The sequence below is a fragment of the Triticum aestivum genome, chromosome 2A (assembly GCF_018294505.1).
Source record: "Triticum aestivum cultivar Chinese Spring chromosome 2A, IWGSC CS RefSeq v2.1, whole genome shotgun sequence".
NCBI lineage: Eukaryota > Viridiplantae > Streptophyta > Magnoliopsida > Poales > Poaceae > Triticum > Triticum aestivum.
The window spans coordinates 373,882-393,128 of NC_057797.1; the positions used below are offsets into that span (position 1 = coordinate 373,882).

The 19,247-nt window shown below is 50.0% G+C and overlaps 1 protein-coding gene across 1 annotated transcript; it reads left to right on the forward strand.

The window, feature by feature from the left end:
* The first annotated feature begins 15,217 nt into the window (after positions 1–15,217).
* On the forward strand, positions 15,218–17,353 carry LOC123186876 (probable NAD(P)H-dependent oxidoreductase 1). The gene is made up of 2 exons (XM_044598551.1): positions 15,218–16,071; positions 16,878–17,353. Exons 1-2 carry the CDS (start codon positions 15,310–15,312, stop codon positions 17,103–17,105), a joined length of 990 nt encoding a protein of 329 aa, XP_044454486.1. The 5' UTR covers positions 15,218–15,309; the 3' UTR covers positions 17,106–17,353.
* Positions 17,354–19,247: the final 1,894 nt, after the last annotated feature.

The following is a 19,247-nucleotide window of genomic DNA, read 5'->3' on the forward strand; positions in this document are numbered from 1 at the left end:
CTTCAGAACGAAGTGACCTCGCCGGACTACATCCGGAGAGGTTGCCAATCGCGCCTCCACCAGCCAGGCTCCAACGTCTGGCCAGGAAGCGGAGGCGAGCACAAGGCGCGTACCGGATGCTCCTCTGACAGAGGATGAGGACAGGCTGTCTGCCACAAATTCTGAAGTGGAGAGTGCCATGAACCACAGGCGTCGCCGGACAGTTCTACGCGACGCTTGTTTCTCCCAAGAGGCTTTAGATGCCTTTAATTCGAGAGATGCGTACCTCCGTGCCGCTCAAAATGGTTTAGCCAGAGCCACGGAGCAGTATGTAAAAGACATACGGGTAAGAAAATTTTGGTCAAATATATATATACCAGTAGCCCCCGAGACTTAAAACAGTTAGAGCAACTGATTTAAGGATCATTTAATATGCAGGTTCTTACAGAGAAGAATACTGTATTGTCCCAGGAGCTGGAAAAATGCAAGGCCCAACTAGAGGCCGCACTAGCCGCAGCAGGGGAGCCCAAAGAGACCCCCTCAGGTAAGATACACTTCGAAAGATTAGTATTGTGCGGCGTGGGTGCAAATCTGACAAATCATATTGCAAATGGCGCCGGACTCGATCCGGACAAACAACAACTCTTACGCCAGCTAAAGGCCGGTGAGAGTATGTTGACAAGGGTGAGGCGAGAGAAGAATGATCTTCAAGATGCCAACACCAAGCTGGACGTCGAACTTAAAGATGTTCGTGGCCAGCTGTCGGACTCCACGGAGGAGAATCAGCGGCTTCGACGTGGCATTTTTAGTAAGTGCTTGAACGAACTTTGAAAAAAGAGTTCGGCGAGGAAGTCGACTAACAGAGTAATGTCTGTAGGTATGCTCACAGGTCGTCCTGCAGAGGAGATGCCCGGTTCTACGGGTGACCTTCTTCCCGAACTCATGCAACTGCACGAGCGAATTCGGCAGGCGATGCGAGGTATTGCCCAAGCCTTATGGCCTGCCCACTCCATGCCCGAGGGCCTTGGAGAGCTTGCGGAGAAGCTGAAGGGAGCTCGGCGGCGCTTCCGGTTGTGGAAGATATCGGCCTGCTGACAAGGCGGTAGGGAAGCCTGGGCCATGGTGAAGACCCGTTTTACAAAGTCTGACCCAAACCACATGGCCGAGGTCGGACCAGTGGGGCCTGACGGGAAGGAGATCCCTGTGAGCTTAGTATACGGCCAAGTAGAGTTGGCCGCGAAGTATTCCCAGCAGGACTGTAAATTAGACAGCCTGTTAGATGGTATAGAAGAGGAATACAATCAGTCAGAATGACTATGTAATTTTGAATTGACATGTGTAATGCCTTCTAGACGGATTGTAGATCGTTTGTCGTTGCCGACCTTTTCGCTTCGACCTCGGGACCTGACGGTCATGAGTGTGTCCGAATACCATAGCGGTTATATAAGAACCGTGGTATGCGTGGAGACCAGGCGTAGGGGTCATTAGTGCTTTATCAGACAAGTGCCCGACTAGTTATGTTATATTACATGGTTAGTAAGAAACATCTTCCAGAGAGAATAGTTCCGTTAGGGGTTCCTTTCACTGGGAGGCATGCCCTAAAGTGCATGTCCGGACTGCGTAAAAAGACGCAGAAAAAAGCATCTGGGGGCGCATAAAATGAGTAAAAATATCATCTTTTATCTCATCGACCGAATATTCCCTTAAGAATGCTAGCTTTCGGCTTCATCCAGTCTGAGGTACACATCCGGCTGACCCGGCAGTAACAATCGCAGAGGTGCTCCCTTTACCACCTAGTAGAACAATCAGGAATGTAGGGGTAAGCACAAGAGCCAGGCAACCCAGATTGGCCAAAACTTAAGTCATATCGATGCATATAATGGTGAAGAAAAAGGTACATGCGGAAGTTTGACGCATGTGTTGGGCATGAAGCCCGTATAAATAAGCTTCTGGTAAAGAAGCCCCCGGGTTTAATGAGCGCGAGTGGCGCGTCACTAGATAAGCCTTTAAGGGCTATAAAAGAAAAGAGGGGAAGGAGAAAAATGTAAGACAGAAAAATGCAAAAAATGGATAGAGGAAGGAGATAAACACAGAGTCCGGCGCTAGGCGTATAATCTTCGGAGACGGTAGCGTTCCACGGGTTCGGCTTGAGTCGGTTATCCGACGCATCTCGCAGGCGGTACGCCCCGCCAGTTAGGACTTGGTCGATTATGAATGGACCTTCCCACTTGGGCTTGAGTTTATCCTTTTTCTTATCTGGCAGGCGTAGAACTAGTTCACCAACATTGTAATTTTTGGCCCGTACTTCTCTGCTTTGATATCTTCGGGCCTGCTGTTGATAAAATGCAGAACGGGCTTTTGCCACGTCACGCTCCTCCTCCAGGGCATCCAAGTTGTCCTGCCGATCGAGCTCGGCTTCTCTTTCTTCGTACATGCGCACTCTAGGTGAGTCATGAATTATGTCACAGGGCAGGACTGCCTCTGCGCCGTACACCATAAAAAATGGTGTGTATCCGGTGGTGCGATTTGGCGTGGTCCGCAGCCCCCATAGCACGGAGTCGAGCTCCTCTATCCAGTGCGTGTTAGATTCCTTGAGGGACCGCACCAGTCTGGGTTTAATGCCGCTCATGATAAGACCATTTGCACGTTCGACCTGGCCGTTGGTTTGTAGGTGATAGACAGAAGCATAATCGAGCTTGATGCCCATGTTTTTGCACCAGAGTTTTACCTCGTCGGCGGTAACGTTTGTACCGTTATCAGTTATGATGTTGTGGGGGACGCCATAACAGTGTACAACCCCGGATATGAAGTCTATCACAGGTCTAGATTCGGCCGTTTTAACAGGCTTGGCTTCTATCCATTTGGTGAATTTATCCACCATGACCAGTAAGTATTTTTTTTCCATCGGTCCCACCTTTAAGGGGTCCGACCATGTCAAGCCCCCAGACCGCGAAAGGCCAGGTGATGGGTATAGTTTGGAGTGCGGTGGGTGGCATATGGCTTTGGTTGGCAAAAAGTTGGCAACCAGCGCATCATTGGACTAAGTCCTGAGTGTCTGCCCGGGCCGTCGGCCAATAAAAGCCTGTACGGAAAGCCTTGCTAACAAGGGACCGGGCAGCGGCGTGGTGACCACCGAGTCCGGCATGAATTTCAGCTGAAAGGTTCCGCCCTTCCTCTTCGGAGATGCACCTTTGAAGGATTCCGGTAGTGCTTTTCTTATAAAGCTCTCCCTCGTGGACTCTATAGGCTTTAGATCGTCGCACTATGCAGCGGGCCTCGTTTTGGTCCTCCGGGAGTTCCTGCCTAGTAAGGTAGGCTAGGAATGGTTCTGTCCACGGGGCGATGACCGCCATTATTACGTGGGCTGAAGGTGTAATTTCATTGGCAGAGCCTCCAATTGTGTCAGATTGTTCGACGTCGAGTGGTGCGGCTGGGTCCGGGCTGTTATTTACGGGTTCCCCCTCCCATGTTACGGATGGCTTGAACAATCTTTCCAGAAAGATGTTGGGGGGGGGGGCGCATCGCGTTTTGCTCCGATGCGTGCCAGGACGTCCGCTGCTTGATTGTTTTCTCAGCCTATATGGTGAAACTCCAGCCCTTCGAACCGAGCTGACATTTTTAGGACGGCGTTGTGGTAAGCTACCATTTTTGGGTCCTTGGTGTCGAAGTCTCCATTTATTTGGGATATCGCGAGGTTTGAATCCCCGCGTACCTCTAGGCGCTGGATACCCATGGATACTGCTATCCGAAGACCATGTAGGAGGGCCTCGTATTCGGCTGCATTGTTGGAATCCATGTACATGATCTGGAGTACATATTGGATTGTGTCTCCTGTGGGGGACGTCAGGACGACGCCAGCCCCCAGTTCGGCCAACATTTTGGAGCCGTCGAAATGCATAATCCAGTTTGAATATGTGCCGTACTCTTTAGGGAGCTCGGCCTCCGTCCATTCTGCGACGAAGTCGGCCAAAACTTGCGATTTAATAGCTCGCCGTGGCTTATAGGTTATATCGAACGGGAGGAGCTCGATGGCCCATTTTGCAATCCGGCCCATTGCGTCGCGGTTGTTGATAATATCGTTGAGTGGTACTTCCGAGGCTACTGTTATGGAACACTCTTGAAAGTAGTGTCGTAGCTTCCGGGATGCCATGAATACCGCGTATGCAATCTTTTGATAATGCGGGTACCATGATTTGCATGGAGTGAGGACAGTGGATATGTAGTAGACCGGCCTTTGAAGGGGGAATTTGTGTCCATCCGTTTCCCGCTCGACAACGAACACTGCACTGACAACTTGATGTGTTGCTGCAATGTACAATAACATTGGTTCGCCGGTGTTCGGCGCGGCCAGGACTGGGTTTGTTGCCAATATGGCCTTTATTTCCTCAAGTCCGACCGTGGCAGCCTCTGTCCACTCGAAGTGTTCGGTGCGCCGAAGGAGGCGATAGAGGGGTAGTGCCTTTTCTCCCAAGCGAGAGATGAAGCGGCTTAAAGCCGCCACGCATCCGGTTAATTTTTGTATTTGTTTGAGGTCCTTTGGGATATCCAATTGTGACAAAGCTCGGATCTTGGTTGGGTTTGCTTCAATTCCTCTACCGGATACAATGAAGCCCAAGAGCTTTCCGGCTGGAACGCCGAAGACGCATTTTTCCGGGTTGAGCTTGATGTCATATTTTCGGAGGTTATCGAATGTAAGCCTCAAGTCGTCTATTAGAGATTCGACATGTCTTGATTTGACGACCACATCATCCACATACGCCTCCACTGTTTTGCCGATCTGATTTGCCAGACATGTCTGGATCATGCGCTGATATGTTGCGCCGGTGTTCTTCAGCCCAAAGGGCATTGTGTTGAAGCAGAATGGGCCGTATGGTGTGATGAATGTTGTTGCAGCTTGGTCTGATTCTGCCATCTTGATTTGATGGTACCCGGAGTATGCGTCGAGGAAACACAACGAGCCGTGTCCTGCGGTGGCATCGATAATTTGATCGATACGGGGGAGGGGGAAGGGATCCTTTTGGAAAGCCTTGTTAAGGTCTTTAAAATCGACACACAGGCGCCAGGATTTGTCCTTCTTTGGTACCATCACCAAGTTTGCTAGCCAGTCCGGATGTTTTATGTCTCTAATGAATCCGGCCTCCAATAGCTTGGCGAGCTCCTCTCCCATAGCCTGTCTCTTGGGTTTGGAAAAACGCCGAAGGGCTTGTTTGACAGGTTTGAATCCTTTTAGGATATTTAAGCTGTGTTCGGCCAGCCTGCGTGGGATCCCCGGCATGTCTGAAGGGTGCCAAGCGAAAATGTCCCAGTTCTCTCGTAGGAACTCTCGCAGTGCAGCGTCTACATCAGGGTTCAGTCGTGCCCCGATGGAAGCTGTTTTATTGGGGTCCGTCGGATGGACCTGGAATTTGAATATTTCGTCAGCTGGCTTGAAGGATGTGGATTTGGATCTCTTATCGAGTATCACATCATCCCTGTTAACCGTGGAGCGCAGCGTAGTCAGCTCCTCGGCCGCTAAGGCTTCGGATAGTGCCTCAAGGGCTAATGCGGCCGTCTTATTTTCGGCGTGGAGTGTTATGTCCGGATCACTAGCTAGAGTGATAATTCCATTTGGCCCGGGCATCTTAAGCTTCATGTACCCGTAATGGGGTATTGCTTGGAAGATTGTGAATGCTTCCCGCCCTAGTAAAGCGTGATGTCCGCTCTTAAACGGGGCCACCTGAAACATGACTTCTTCGGACCTGTAATTATCCGGCGTGCCAAACACTACATCTAGTGTGATTTTTCCTATGGAGCGCGCTTCCCGACTGGGGATTATTCCTCTAAAGGTTGTGCTGCTTCGCTCGATGCGGTTCCAGTCTATTTCCATTTTCTAAAGGGTTTCCTCATAAATGAGGTTCAGTCCGCTGCCTCCATCCATGAGCACCTTGTTGAGGCGAAAGCCGTCCACTATGGGACTGAGGACCAATGCGGCTGGTGCTCGGGCTGTTCGGAATCTAGGTTCATCACTTGCGTTGAAGGTAATAGCAGTGTCACTCCATTGATTTATTGTTGCAACTTGATAGACTTCGGCGAGGCTGCGGAGTGTTCTTTTTCGCATATTGTTTGATGCGAAGGTCTCGAAGACTGTGAGAACGGTACTGGTGTCCTCGGGCTGGCTTTCTGCGGCCTCCAGGATTAAGAGGTCCTCGCCAATTTTGGCCACCTGCCGGAGTATCCAACATGCTCTAAGGCTGTGAGTTGGTGTGGCGTCCTCTGTACTGTGAATTCTACAGGGTCCATCAAGCCACCTTTCCAGTACGGTTCCATGCCCTGTAGAGGGTTTTGGCTTTTTGGTGTTTATCCCGGGTGTCCTATGATGATGCACCCTCTTAGTTCGGACGGGATTATTATTCAAGGCCGGATTATCCCAAAATTGTATTTTGGTTTTCCAGGCGCTTTCCATCGCACAGTATTTTTGTACTATGGATGCCAAGTCAGCGAAGCGTGTAATATCACGATGACTTACGGCATTAAGGATTCCCTCGTCCGTGCAATTACTGCAAAAAATGAGATTGCGTCTCCCTCGCGGCAATCCTTTATCATGTTCATAACCAGGAGGAATCTGACCCAGTAATGATGTACTGTTTCCTCGGGCTTCTGCCTGATTTGGGAGAGATCGCTTATGTTCGGGTGGGCGGGTGTCGTTGAATCTGAAACCTCACCCAATCCAAGATTCGGAGGCCGAAGAGTTTCCGAACTTTGAAGTTCGGATTCTTGGATGTTGTCCAATAAATCTAGCCCGTTGCCTGATCCTAAGCTCAGGTTTTGAGTTACATCCTTCTCTCCACGGGTATCCGGCTTGGAGGAGTCGGGAATTCGGATGTGGCTAGTCCTTAGAATAGATGAAGGGTCGCTGCACTGCGCCTCTACCACGGCAACGTGGTGGGTGACTTGGGGAGAGTTAATTTCTCTTAGATCGGATTTAAGCCCAACCTGGTCGTAATCCGTAGCGACCCCCAGGGCGGCGGTGCGATCCAAGAGCTCGTTTACGGAAGAGAGCTCCATTGGATCTAGCTGCTCGACGAGCTCCGAGCTGACGTGTAGGTTGCTTTTGATGACCCGAGAGGTCACCGTCGGCGCAACAGCCGAACAGGCGGTCATGAGAAAACCACCTAGCCGGAGGGTTTGGCCGACAGCCAAGGCTCCCTTAGCAACGGCGCCGTCTTTAAAGACAGGAGAAGGCATCCTTCCTGATTGTGACGGCACAGAGGAACTCTCAATGAAAGCACCAATGTCGGTGTCAAAACCGGCGGATCTCGGGTAGGGGGTCCCGAACTGTGCGTCTAGGCCGGATGGTAACAGGAGACAGGGGACACTTTGTTTTACCCAGGTTCGGGCCCTCTCGATGGAGGTAATACCCAACTCCTGCTTGATTAATATTGATGATATGGGTAGTACAAGAGTAGATCTACCACGAGATGATACAGAGGCTTCTGGCGGCGGAACTCCCGATCTATTGTGCTCTCGGATGTTTTTAGGGTATATGGAGATATATAGGCGGAAGAAGTACGTCAGGGGAGCCACGAGGGGCCCATGATGGTGGAGGGCGCACCCAGGGGGGTGGGTGCGCCCCCCTACCTCGTGGCCTCCTCGAAGCTTCCCTTACGTAGACTCCAAGTCTTCTGGGTTTCTTCTGTTCCAAAAATAAGTTCTGTGAAGTTTCAGGTCAATTGGACTCCGTTTGATTTTCCTTTTGTGCGATATTCTAAAACAAGGTAAAAACAGAAACTGGCACTGGGCTCTGGGTTAATAGGTTAGTCCCAAAAATGATACAAAAGTGCATAATAAAGCCCATAAACATCCGAAACAGTAGATAATATAGCATGGAGCAATCAAAAATTATAGATACGTTGGAGACGTATCACATGCCGGATTGTGCTGCTGCCCCTTGGTATTGCCGTGTTTTTTCCCTTTCCCCGGTTTGTCATCCTTAGACTCAGGGTCTTTGGTACTATCTGAATCGGCATATTTCACCAAAGCAGCCATAAGGGTTGACATATCATTGCAGTGACGCTTGAGCCTCCCTAGCTTCAGTTTTAATGGCATAAACTGACAGTTGCCCTCCAACATCAAAACTGTTGTATCTGCATTAATGTGGTCTGATGAGCAAAACAGCTAAGACTCGCTTCACCCAATGCGTCGTAGATTCCCCCTCCTCTTGAACACAAGCGGCTAGGTCCACAATTGACATAGGCTGCTTACATGTATCTTTGAAATTCTGGATAAATCGGTGTTTTAACTCAGCCCATGCCTCGATAGAGTTAGCTGGTAAGCTCTTTAACCAGGTTCGAGTTGTCCCCTCCAACATCATGGTGAAGTATTTAGCACACACCGCTTCATCCACGTCCAGCATCTCCATCGCCATCTCATAACTCTCCACCCATGACTTCGATTGTAAATCGGCGGTGTAATTGGGCACCTTACGAGGGCCTTTAAAATCCTTGGGCAGTCGTACATTACGCAAAGTGGGGGTAAGACACGGCACCCCTAAAGAACTGAAGACCACGCCTGGCTCCTCTAAAGCGGTAGGGCGAACCGGAGTAGGTTGACGAGCGGCGTGTAGAGCTGCTAACTCGGCTTCTCGACGTACACGACCATGATCCACCACATCCTGCGCATTAGCACCACTACCTGCCGGGTTGTGCCCTCGCGGCGAGTTACGGTGACGTGCACTGCTTGATACGGCCGGTTCATCCTCAACGTGTCTGTTGTAGCTCCGACTCGGACGAGGGGTGGAATGAATCCTCTCGCGACTATGCGAATAAGCCTGCTGCTGGTTTAAAGCTGTTTGAAGGAGCTCTCTGGCCCATCGTGTCTCAATCGCCACTGGTGACTCGCCGTCAATTGGGAGGGCTGCCAATCGTGAAGCGGCAGCCACAATGTTATCCAACGGGTTGGAGTAATGCCCCGAGGGCGTCGGAACATACTGCGGCACAATGTTGTTCTAACGAGGCAGGTTCATCGTGCGTGGCTGAACCGGCGCTCCTGTTCCCGGCGCCTCCATCCGGATTACCACTGGCTGGTTACTGGTTCCTGCTCCTGGCGTGTTGAAGAGATTTCTCGGTTCATAGCCCGACGGGAGGTGCGACCGGTATCTTCTCATGACATCGTCTGAAGCATTCTGATCCAGCCTAAGCCGGTAGGCCTGAGCTTCTAACTCGGCCCATTCTGTAGCCATCCTGGCGTTCTCTGCTGCCAGGTCCGCTTTAGCCTAACTTATCTGATCCTTCATCTTTGCAATCTCCGCATTGTGCTGATCCTGGTTTGCTGCCTCCACCTCTGCTGCCAGCAATGTTGCCAAAGCATCGAATAAATTAGACAAAACCTAAGCCGGGTGCGGTGCTGAGCCTCCTGCTTCCGCCAGCGTTGTTGTTGCTGAACCGGAGAGCATTTCCGCAGCGGTAGAAGAATGTTGCGCTGGTTGTGTACCGGCCATGAAGACCGCGACCCGGCTTGGCAGATCGAGGAGGTCCGGAATACTATTGCCATCGGACCCTCCGCTAATCCGGCCATCCTGCAGATGATACAGGGACTCGGTTTCTCCGGTTGAAGACTCGTCATCAGAACGGATAAGGGTTTCTCCATTAGATGCTGGTCCATCCTCATACTCCGCTCCATGGATGACACCTACGAAAACATGCCTTGTTGTGGGCTGAACCGGGGCAATGCTTGCACGCTGAGCCGTCTCGACGATGTCGGTGCAGGTGTCCGGCTCAGGGCCCGGTTCGCCGATTTTGCCGATGAAGACGTGAATTCCACCAAAGGGGACCCGGTACCCGTATTCAATCGAACCGGCCTCGGGACCCCACCTTGCGTCGTTGATGTAGAGCTTGCCGCAATGACTCTTCGTCATCCAGCCCACAGCGTATCCCTTGAGTCCTTCGAAGCTGCCCTTCAAGAACTCGAAACTATCGTGCGATAGCCCCACGATGGGCGCCAACTGTCGTGGGTTTGTCACGGCAGATGTCCTCGTGAAAGGACTTAGTCGTGGAGCCATCACTACGGGTTAGCTTAAAGGGGTTAAACCGGACAAGGGACACGAGGGTTTTTATACTAGTTCGGCCCCTTCGATGAAGGTAAAAGCCTACGTCTAGTTGTGTTTGGAATTGCTGGGGTTTCGATGACTAGGGAGCGAATCCGCTTTGCTTGGCTCTCGAGTTGTTGTCTGTTGTCCCTAAACCCCTGCCGGGTCGTCCCCTTATATACACAGGTTGACGCCCGCCAGTTTATAGAGTCCCGAGGCCGGATCATAAACGTGTCCGGCTCAGTCTCTATCCTTCCTATCTTACAATGCAAGTTACATGAGAAAGTCGGTTTACATCTACAGGCCTTAACTCGCCTTTGGGCCTTGGGCCTTCGTAAAGCGCCACCATCCTTACGTCTTCATAAGCTTCTGATCTTCTTGGAGTTAATCCGGCTACTCGTGGCCGGATTACGTCCAGTAGTAGTATCCCCAACATCCGCCGAACTTGCCGGCGCCGGATCCGTCCACCGAGCCCGCCTCGCCGCGACGCCCGCAGCGCTCAAGGCGACGAGGCAGAGCGCAGGTAGCAGTCGAAGCCGACCACGGCGCCGACTACGCCGTCACGCCACGCGACGAGGCCCCAGCAGCATGTGTCCCCCACCCGCACCGACTGTCGGGGGCACCAGGACCACTCGCAGGCCTCCGCCACCCGCGCTGAGTACTGGACGCACAACATGCACTCCTCCGCCGTGCAGTCCGGCGCGCACTCCTCCGCCGATGTGCTGGTTCCCGCCGTAGTAGCGAGCCCCCAGGTGGCCCTCGGAGTACTTGTTGGTGAGGTGGTTGCCGAGCGCGTCCAGCACGGCGCGGCAGATGAAGTTCTATGAGGTGATGAGCTCGATGCCACGCACCTGGCGCTCCCTCTCGCGCTCCATGAGGGCGTGCATGTCTGGGTCGGCCTCCGCGAGCGGTTGCTTCCCCCACGCGCGGACCGCACCGCGGCGCGCCTCCAGATCCACGCCTGGCGCTTTGTGGGGCGCAGGGCCACCGCGGACGAGGACGAGCATGAGGAGGCCTTGTTCTTGTTCCGCTTTCAGCAGAGGAAGAAGATGCCCTTCAGGGGCACGCGCCCGAAGCTGTCGCCCTCCATGCCTGCCGCCCACCGGTCCTTGTCAACCGTGTCGTAGCTGCACTAGTTCCCGGGGTCCTCGTCGCCACGGTGGTAGCGGCTCCTGGCGGCGGTGGCGGAGAAAGGGGTGTTGTTGCAGCTGAACTCGACCTCGCGGCGGTCGCGCGAGGGCTCGTGCACCGCGAGGGCCGGGTCGAGTGCATGGCACGAGAAGGACGACGACCCCGCCGAAGAAAGGCCGCCGAGGGCCTTGCCGGCTTTCTTGCAGCGGCGGAGGAGGCCGAGGTCCATGGCCAGCTTGCACCGGACGGTAGCAGGCCACGCGGCAGCATGCAGAGCACGGCGCGCACCACGCGCCACAGCCGCCTCGCTCTTTTGCTGGGCGGTCGCCGTCAGCACGACATCCATGCGAGCCATTTTCAGGCGCGGCAAGATCCTCAACAATGGCCAGCTGAAGCTCGTCCACGACCGCGGCGAGCCGGGCGCGTCCACGGTCGCCAGGAGCTGGTGGTGGGCACGATGGGCAGTGGAAGCTCCGGTGCGCTCAAAGTGTTTCACGAAATGTGAAGCCCAACCTGATGACTGTTAAGTTTTGTTGTTAACGTCGGTAATCAAATGCATGTATGCAACCAAACACCGTGTGAAAATTGCATCTCGATGACAAGACCCCTAATGCAGGCAACCAATCAAGTGATCACCCACGTTTTTGGCCCTGTTTTTGCTTATCCTGGCCCTGCTCAGCCTGGCTCGTTTTTCCTCTCTGAGCCAGGCCCGGCAGCGGAAGCAACCAAACACGCCCTCAACCGCCCGAAGCAGATGAAGAAAAATCAACCAAGAACCATTTCGGCATTTTCTGGGATATTTGTCACTCGCCGTCCCGTTCACTCCTTCATGCGCGCGCTTCCCCACGCCGTCTCTTCACCCACTCTGCCTAGCCTAGCCTCTCATCATGCTAGCTAGCTTTGTGCTGGCCGATGTGCCCAGCCCAGTGATTCAAGGACGTGACAGTGTCCCGTGACTAAGAGCCCTGCACCACATACATCATGCATGGTATATGCTCAACATCAAGTAGTACTATAGTACAACCCAAAACTCGCACAGATTAGAAACAAAGCTTTGGTTAACGGAGGACATGGTTATCTAACACAGTAACTATTGACTCGGGATAACAATTTGTTGAAAAACATACCTTGATAACTTATGTATAATACTAAATAGCATGATAACATACGCACAACAAAACTGATAACTTACTCAGTCTAGACGTGATAACTTTTTGACTCAAGAAAAAATGGTGTTGACAAACATCCCTTATAGTTGATGTGTAAATAGCATGGTAATATACACTCAACATAGCTGATAACTCATATAAAAACACCGCGATAATTTTTTGCCCTGAAAGAAAAAAGTTGATGAAAAACATACCCCAGTAACTTATGTGTAAATAACATGGTAATATACACACAACAGAGCTGATAACTCACTACAAACCCCACGGTAACTTTTGACCCGGTATAAAAGTTTGTTGAAAACATACCCTCATAACTTGTGTGTAAATAACATGGTAATATACATACAACAGAGCTGATAACTTACTTCATCCAGATGTGGTAACTTTTTGACCATGGTAACTTTTTGACCAGGGGAAATGTTCTTAAAAAATATCTCACAATAGCTCATGTGTAAACAACATGATAATACACACACATGAGAGCTGATAACTCATATACAAATATCGCGGTAATTTTTTGACCGAGGAAATGAAAATTGTTGGAAAACATACTCCGATAACTTTTGTGCAACGTGATAATATACACAACAAAGCTTATAACTCGCGGCAAACATCATAATCACTTTCTGACCCTGAGATAAAAGGGTGTTGAAAACATACCCTGAAAACTTTTGCGTAAATGACACAATAACTTATGTATGACATACATGATAACTTACGTAGCCCAGATGTGGTAACATTTGGTCCGAAAAAAAGTCATTAGAGCATATCAACATGAGATTTAGTTCTGAAGATCTGGTCGAGACGATTTTTTTTTGTGAAGACGTTTTTTCAATTGGGACGACGGTTTAAGCTACAAAACATTTTAAAGTTTGAAAAAAGAAAGAATCTAGGATGACCTCAGCTTTTCGTCATTTAGTGCATATATGCATGTAATTAGAGAGAGAAGTGCACGTGAAAAAAAATTGTCATTCTAATACATGCATGTATATAATTAGAGTGAAGTAGGGATTATTCTTGCCTATTGCTAAAATCCGAACGTTTGGTACTTATAAAGGTCCAAAAAAACAGCTGAAGAAGTTGGCTGCGTTGTCGTCAGGGGTCCAAATTAGGCGCGAGAAGAGGGTACAATGGTGGAGCCGATGAATAGAGCTTCATAGCAGGAGCTCGCGGAGTAAGAGCAACTTCAACCGGCCGACCCAGACGGACGCGCGTTTTGTCCGCTTTTTGGATCGGCCGTGCGGATGTCAGTGTCTATTTTTTTGGATCGGCAGGTGCGCCCAACGGGGGTGGATGCATTTTGTGCATTTCGTCGAACATGTAGCAGTCAGGGGAGCTCGCGGCGAGAAGTGACGCCGATGCATGTTAACCGCCCAGAGAGAGGCGACACCAAGGAGGCCAGCTGGCTGGCATAACGAAGGCTGCCCTTGGAGGCTGCCTTGTGTCCCGCGGCGTGGTTGGTAGTCTGGAGCGGGGTGGGCGGGAGGGTGGAAGAAGAGAGTGGAAAAGGAGAACAGAGATGGGATGGGATGGTGGGCATGGATGGCAGATGGTTCACATGGTGCATGCAACGGACAAAGGCGGACAAAGAGGACACAAAAAACTTTTGCTTTGTGTCTGTCTTGGATTCAAATCCATCCCAAATTTGCACTGGAATTGGGTCCGAGCGGATACGGAACGAACAGAAAATGCAAATGAGTTTGTGCATTGGGCAAAGATTTCTGTCCGCATGGATCCAAACGCACAGGGGCGAACGAAATGTGTTCGTGCGTTGGAGTTGCTCAAACTTTCGTTGGCCAATCCAATGCCAGGTAATTTGTCTGGAATTTGAGTGAGGTTGATGCACTGGGGGTGACGCCAGATGTCGACATAATTTCACCATGGCCATCGGCCCAGGCCACCGTAAATGTCACCGATCCAAGCGCGGTTGGCGAATAGTTTTTCTGAATCGACAGACATTTTTTCAATTTGTGGAATAATTTTTGAAATTCATGAATATTTTTGATTCTAATAAAAACATTATTTCAAATTTATGACATTTTTTGGAATCGATGAACTTCTTTTGAAATTTGGGAGCAATTGTGAAAATTCGTAAACATATTTTGAATTTATGAAAAAAAGTCATGAACATATTTTGAATTAGTGAAAAACATTCAAATTCCGCACATGGGCTGGCCCAAAAACGGGTGCGTAGGGAGCTGGGGTGCTCGATTCCTCTTTATCTGGTGCACAGGTCACCAAGTACGTAGGAGGTCCATTTAAGTTAGGGTTTTTCATTCCTCGCATGGTGTCACTCAACGAACGGTGATGCTTCATCTTCTAGCTAGTCGGGAAAATTGTGGACCACCTTGCTCCTGAAGTAGCGGAGCGCATTACTATCGTGAGGATGCGCCTCCTCCTCCGTGGTGTTGAGGGTGCCGAGCCACACTCACGCACCCGTGCAAGGGCGCGCAGATCCCCGCCGCGTAGTGGCCCGAGGGCCGGTGTTGCACGCTGTCATACAACATGGAGGAGCTCGGACATATGCCAGTGTCGAAGAGGAGTTGGAGGAGAACCGATAGTGACACAAGAGAGTAGAAGGGGGGGCATATGTTGGTGTCGGACATAGAGTCGGAGAGGCTAAAAAATGAGAAAGGGAGTTTGAGAGATTGAAATGCCTGAAAAGATATTTTTAAAATGAAATAAAAGTTCTAAGTCGTAACAAGGAGTTGTGAATTTTAAAAACTCGTAGAGAATCGAAAGTGATAGGATCCCTTAGACTTTGACTTTGAAAAGCGGAAACAAAACAAAACGAGCATCTTGTCTCCCAAGCAAGAGAGAAGATCATTCACGCATACTCTATCTTACGCACGAGCGCTATTTAAAGGGACAGCATTCACGCAGCCGGCCGGTCAAGTCAAACCAAACGCCCAACTCCAACTCCAACCCAATCCTCACCCAAATCCAAACTCCCAAGTCCCAACAACCATGGCCGCAGCCGGCGACGACGACCTCCAGCTCCAGCACGCCGCCGTGCCGATCCCGTGCGTGACCCTGAACACGGGCCACGCCATGCCGGTGCTGGGCTTCGGCACCGGCTCCTCGCGCGCGCCCGCCGACCTGCCGGACACCATCGTTCACGCCGTCCGCCTCGGCTACCGCCACCTCGACACGGCCGCCATGTACGGCACCGAGCCGGCCGTGGGCGTTGCCGTTGCCGAGGCCGTCCGCTCAGGCGCCGGCGGGATCTCCTCGCGCGAGGACCTCTTCGTCACCTCCAAGCTCGGGATCCCCGACGCGCGCCCGGGCCGCGTCGTGCCGGCGCTGCGCGAGTCCCTGGGCCGCCTCGGCGTCGACTACCTGGACCTCTTCCTCGTCCACTGGCCCGTCGCCGGCGACAACCCCGCGGACAAGAGCACGCACACGGAGTTCGACATGGAGGGCGTGTGGCGCGGCATGGAGGAGTGCCACCGCCTGGGCCTGGCGCGCTCCGTCGGCGTCAGCAACTTCTCGGCCGCCAAGATGGAGCGGCTGCTGGCGCTCGCCGCGGTGGCGCCGGCCGTGAACCAGGTGGAGCTGAACGTGGGGTGGAGGCAGGAGAAGGTGCGGGAGGTGTGCGCGAGGCACGGCGTGGTCGTGGCCGCCTACTCGCCGCTGGGCGCGTACGGCGCCTCCTGGGGCTCGGACGCCGTCATGCACAGCGGCGTCATGCACCACGTCGCCGCCGCCAAAGCCAAGACCGTGGCCCAGGTAGTAATCTCTTTTCTTTTCTTTTCTTTTTTGCTAAATAAAATCACAGATAAATATAGAAATAAATTTCTCATATCATCACACTAATTAGTTTCTGAAATGAAATCAGCTTTTGCTGTCAGACTGTTCGAGTTGATCCTATATAGCACGCATCAGAAAGATGTGCATGCATGCATGCATGCATTAGCATTAGGGATGTATGTCTAACTCACAAGTTCCATATGAGAATCAACATAACCACCAACAAATTAAAGACATGAAGCATGCATTTCATATGTCTCAACATAAATCATTCACAACCAAAACAGAGGATTATTATGAATCCAAGTCCAGCAAAAATTACTACCAATATACTCCCTCCCTCCGGTCCTTTTTAGTACTTCGCATATTAGATTTTCGCCAAGTCAAAGTTTGTAAAGTTTGACCAAATTTATATTAAAAAAATATCAATATGTACAATACCAAATGTATAGTGTATGAAACTACATTTCATAATGAATCTAAAAATAATGATTTAGCATTATGAATGTTAATATATTTTTCTAAAAGTTTGGTCAAAATAGAGATAGTTTGACTTCAAACAAAACTTATATGCAGACTAAAAATGACCGGAAGGAGTACTAGTAATATTTGTAGTAAAAGAAGCTTTATATAGTACTACCAATGAAACTCAAATTCTTATGTATGTTTTCTTAGTTTGGAATTGTACAAAGAGAGAGAGAGAGACAGACAGACAGACAGAAATAATCGTTATCAATGAAGACGTCTTGTCGATCATGATGACGATGATGTGTATGTGCGTACAGGTGGCGTTGAGGTGGGTGTACGAGCAGGGCGTGTGCTTTGTGGCCAGGAGCTTCAACAAGGAGAGGCTCAAGCACAACATGGACATCTTTGTTGATTGGGAGCTGAGCGATGAGGACAAAGCGATGATCGCCACGATACCGCAAAAAAGGGCGTGCCAGGGGGACTACTTTGTGTCGCCTGACGGACCTTACAAATCACTCGAGGAGCTGTGGGACGGCGAGATATGAATGAATGATCACTCCACTCCAATATGTCTACACCCTCTGTACCAAAATACTTGTAATTGGGCAAAAACTAGTACGAGTTTCCTCAACAACAAGTATTCTGGTACAAAGGAAGTAGTATCTATTTTGCGATTAGTGATCAAGCATTGCCTCGCTTGTCCACTTCTTAGGAGCTGGGGGATGTTGAGATATGATAATATATGTATCTATTTGTGATTACTATTCAAATATTGCAATACCATTTTAATGAACGGTCGTCGTCCTGTCAAAACAACTTTTTACGAACTTCAAAAAAAAAACCTTTTACGTATGTACTAGTAGTAGTATTAAACTTTTCATAGCCGGGCGGGTCTTGGTGATGTTTGTCTCTTCTTTCTGTTTTTTCACGCGTTAACATTATGTGTGATCCTTTTTTTTAGCCTTTTTTTTCAGAACAACCTCGTCGTGTTATATTAATGTGTTCTATTTTGTGTGCGTTAATTAAAACAGAGAGAGAGAGACCCTTGAAATAAACAGCAACATTAAAAAAGATCCCATTTACGAACAAAACCCGTGGTGGACCAAACTGTATGTAATCTCGCTGCAATGCTAGACTAGAGATTGGCAATCGTGTCAAGCACATCAATCTCGTACGGTGACCTTTTTTTTATTTTTAACATATATGTATATGCTATTTGAGAGCAATGCGGACTACATACGAAACAAAATAAGTGAATCTACATTCTAAAATATGTCTACATATATCCGTACATAGCAGTGGCGGAGCTAGGCAGGAATCTCAGAAAGTCAAAACATGAACAACTAAGAGGGCTATCTAATCCTCGAATAGTAAATTTTCTTCATTGTTTTGGCTAATCTCATACTTGCAGTAATCTCCGCCAGTGGTATGTAGTTCATATTAGATTCTCTAGAAACACTTATATTAGATACGTAGGGAGTATAAACTGTCGTGATGGAGTATTTTCTTCATGTATGGTCTGGTCATCAAGGTCGTGTGCTTTGTGTTTGTTGATCATTTGTACAGCATGTATCTGAGCTGACGTCCAAGTCCAACCACGGTGATGTACGTACATCTACCACGCTGCCTGCGGGTCAGCTCCAATCCCATACTCCTTTCTACAGCCACCTCTTGTTTTCTCGGTGCCTGTTGGTGAAAATCCGCACCTCTGGACAACTCTTTGCAAACACTACTATTTCAAAATGTTTGTGACCCATCAATCAATCGTTTTCGTTTTGGGCATCTCTCAATTTTTTCACCCATTTGGTTACAGCCAATTCAGGAAAAAAAAAGTTTCCTCATTTGCTTCCTTACTCTGCACTCGTTTTGGATGCGATCCGCATCAGCTGCTAATCCGGCAATTCTATACTATTCGCCAAACCACTACTTTCATCAATTACATAGAGAAATTTGAGGTAATGATCATTTCACGCCTTACTCCGATTCTATTCACCCATATTTCTTCCTTGCTCGTTTTGTGGACGGTTTGCGCCGGGACATTCGTACGGTGGTGCTGGTGCAACACAACAGCCATCGGACATGGACACAACATGCTCTCTCGTGTTGCTTCAAGAGGAGGTCGTTCACGGGGTGTTCGGCGGCACACATCAATCCTCGTCGTCACGCCCTCCAGCCGCACCAACATGAGGACTGCCGCTATCTCCACCTTTGCTTTGGCTCACGGCATCGGCCGTCACCGTTTTTGCCCATCCGAAAGCGCCGGCGAAAGTTGTTCACAAATAGGGCATCGGGGCAAAAGTACAGTCATCCATCAACGTCAAAATGCCCCCGTGTGTCCTGTTCTAGTTCAACACTCGATGACCCTTGGTCGATTCCTTGAAATTGAGAACATGCTCTTCTGCATGCTTCGTGTCTGCAAGGACTCCTGCATCATCATATCGCCTTTCATCCGCATACTATATCCTCCTCATCAGATGAGGAGTGTTTGTATCCAGTGCTTCAAAGAAGAAGGAAAAATTGTCAAAATTGTAGCACCAGCATTTCACCGAACACTTGCCATGCGTGATCACCCCCACGGATGGCATTCGCGAGGGTTGATGGCAGTGGCATACCCAGGAAAAAAATGAAGGGTGTGCACACTTTAAAAAAAATTCCTCACCTAATCCATGTGTCAGACAAAATATGGC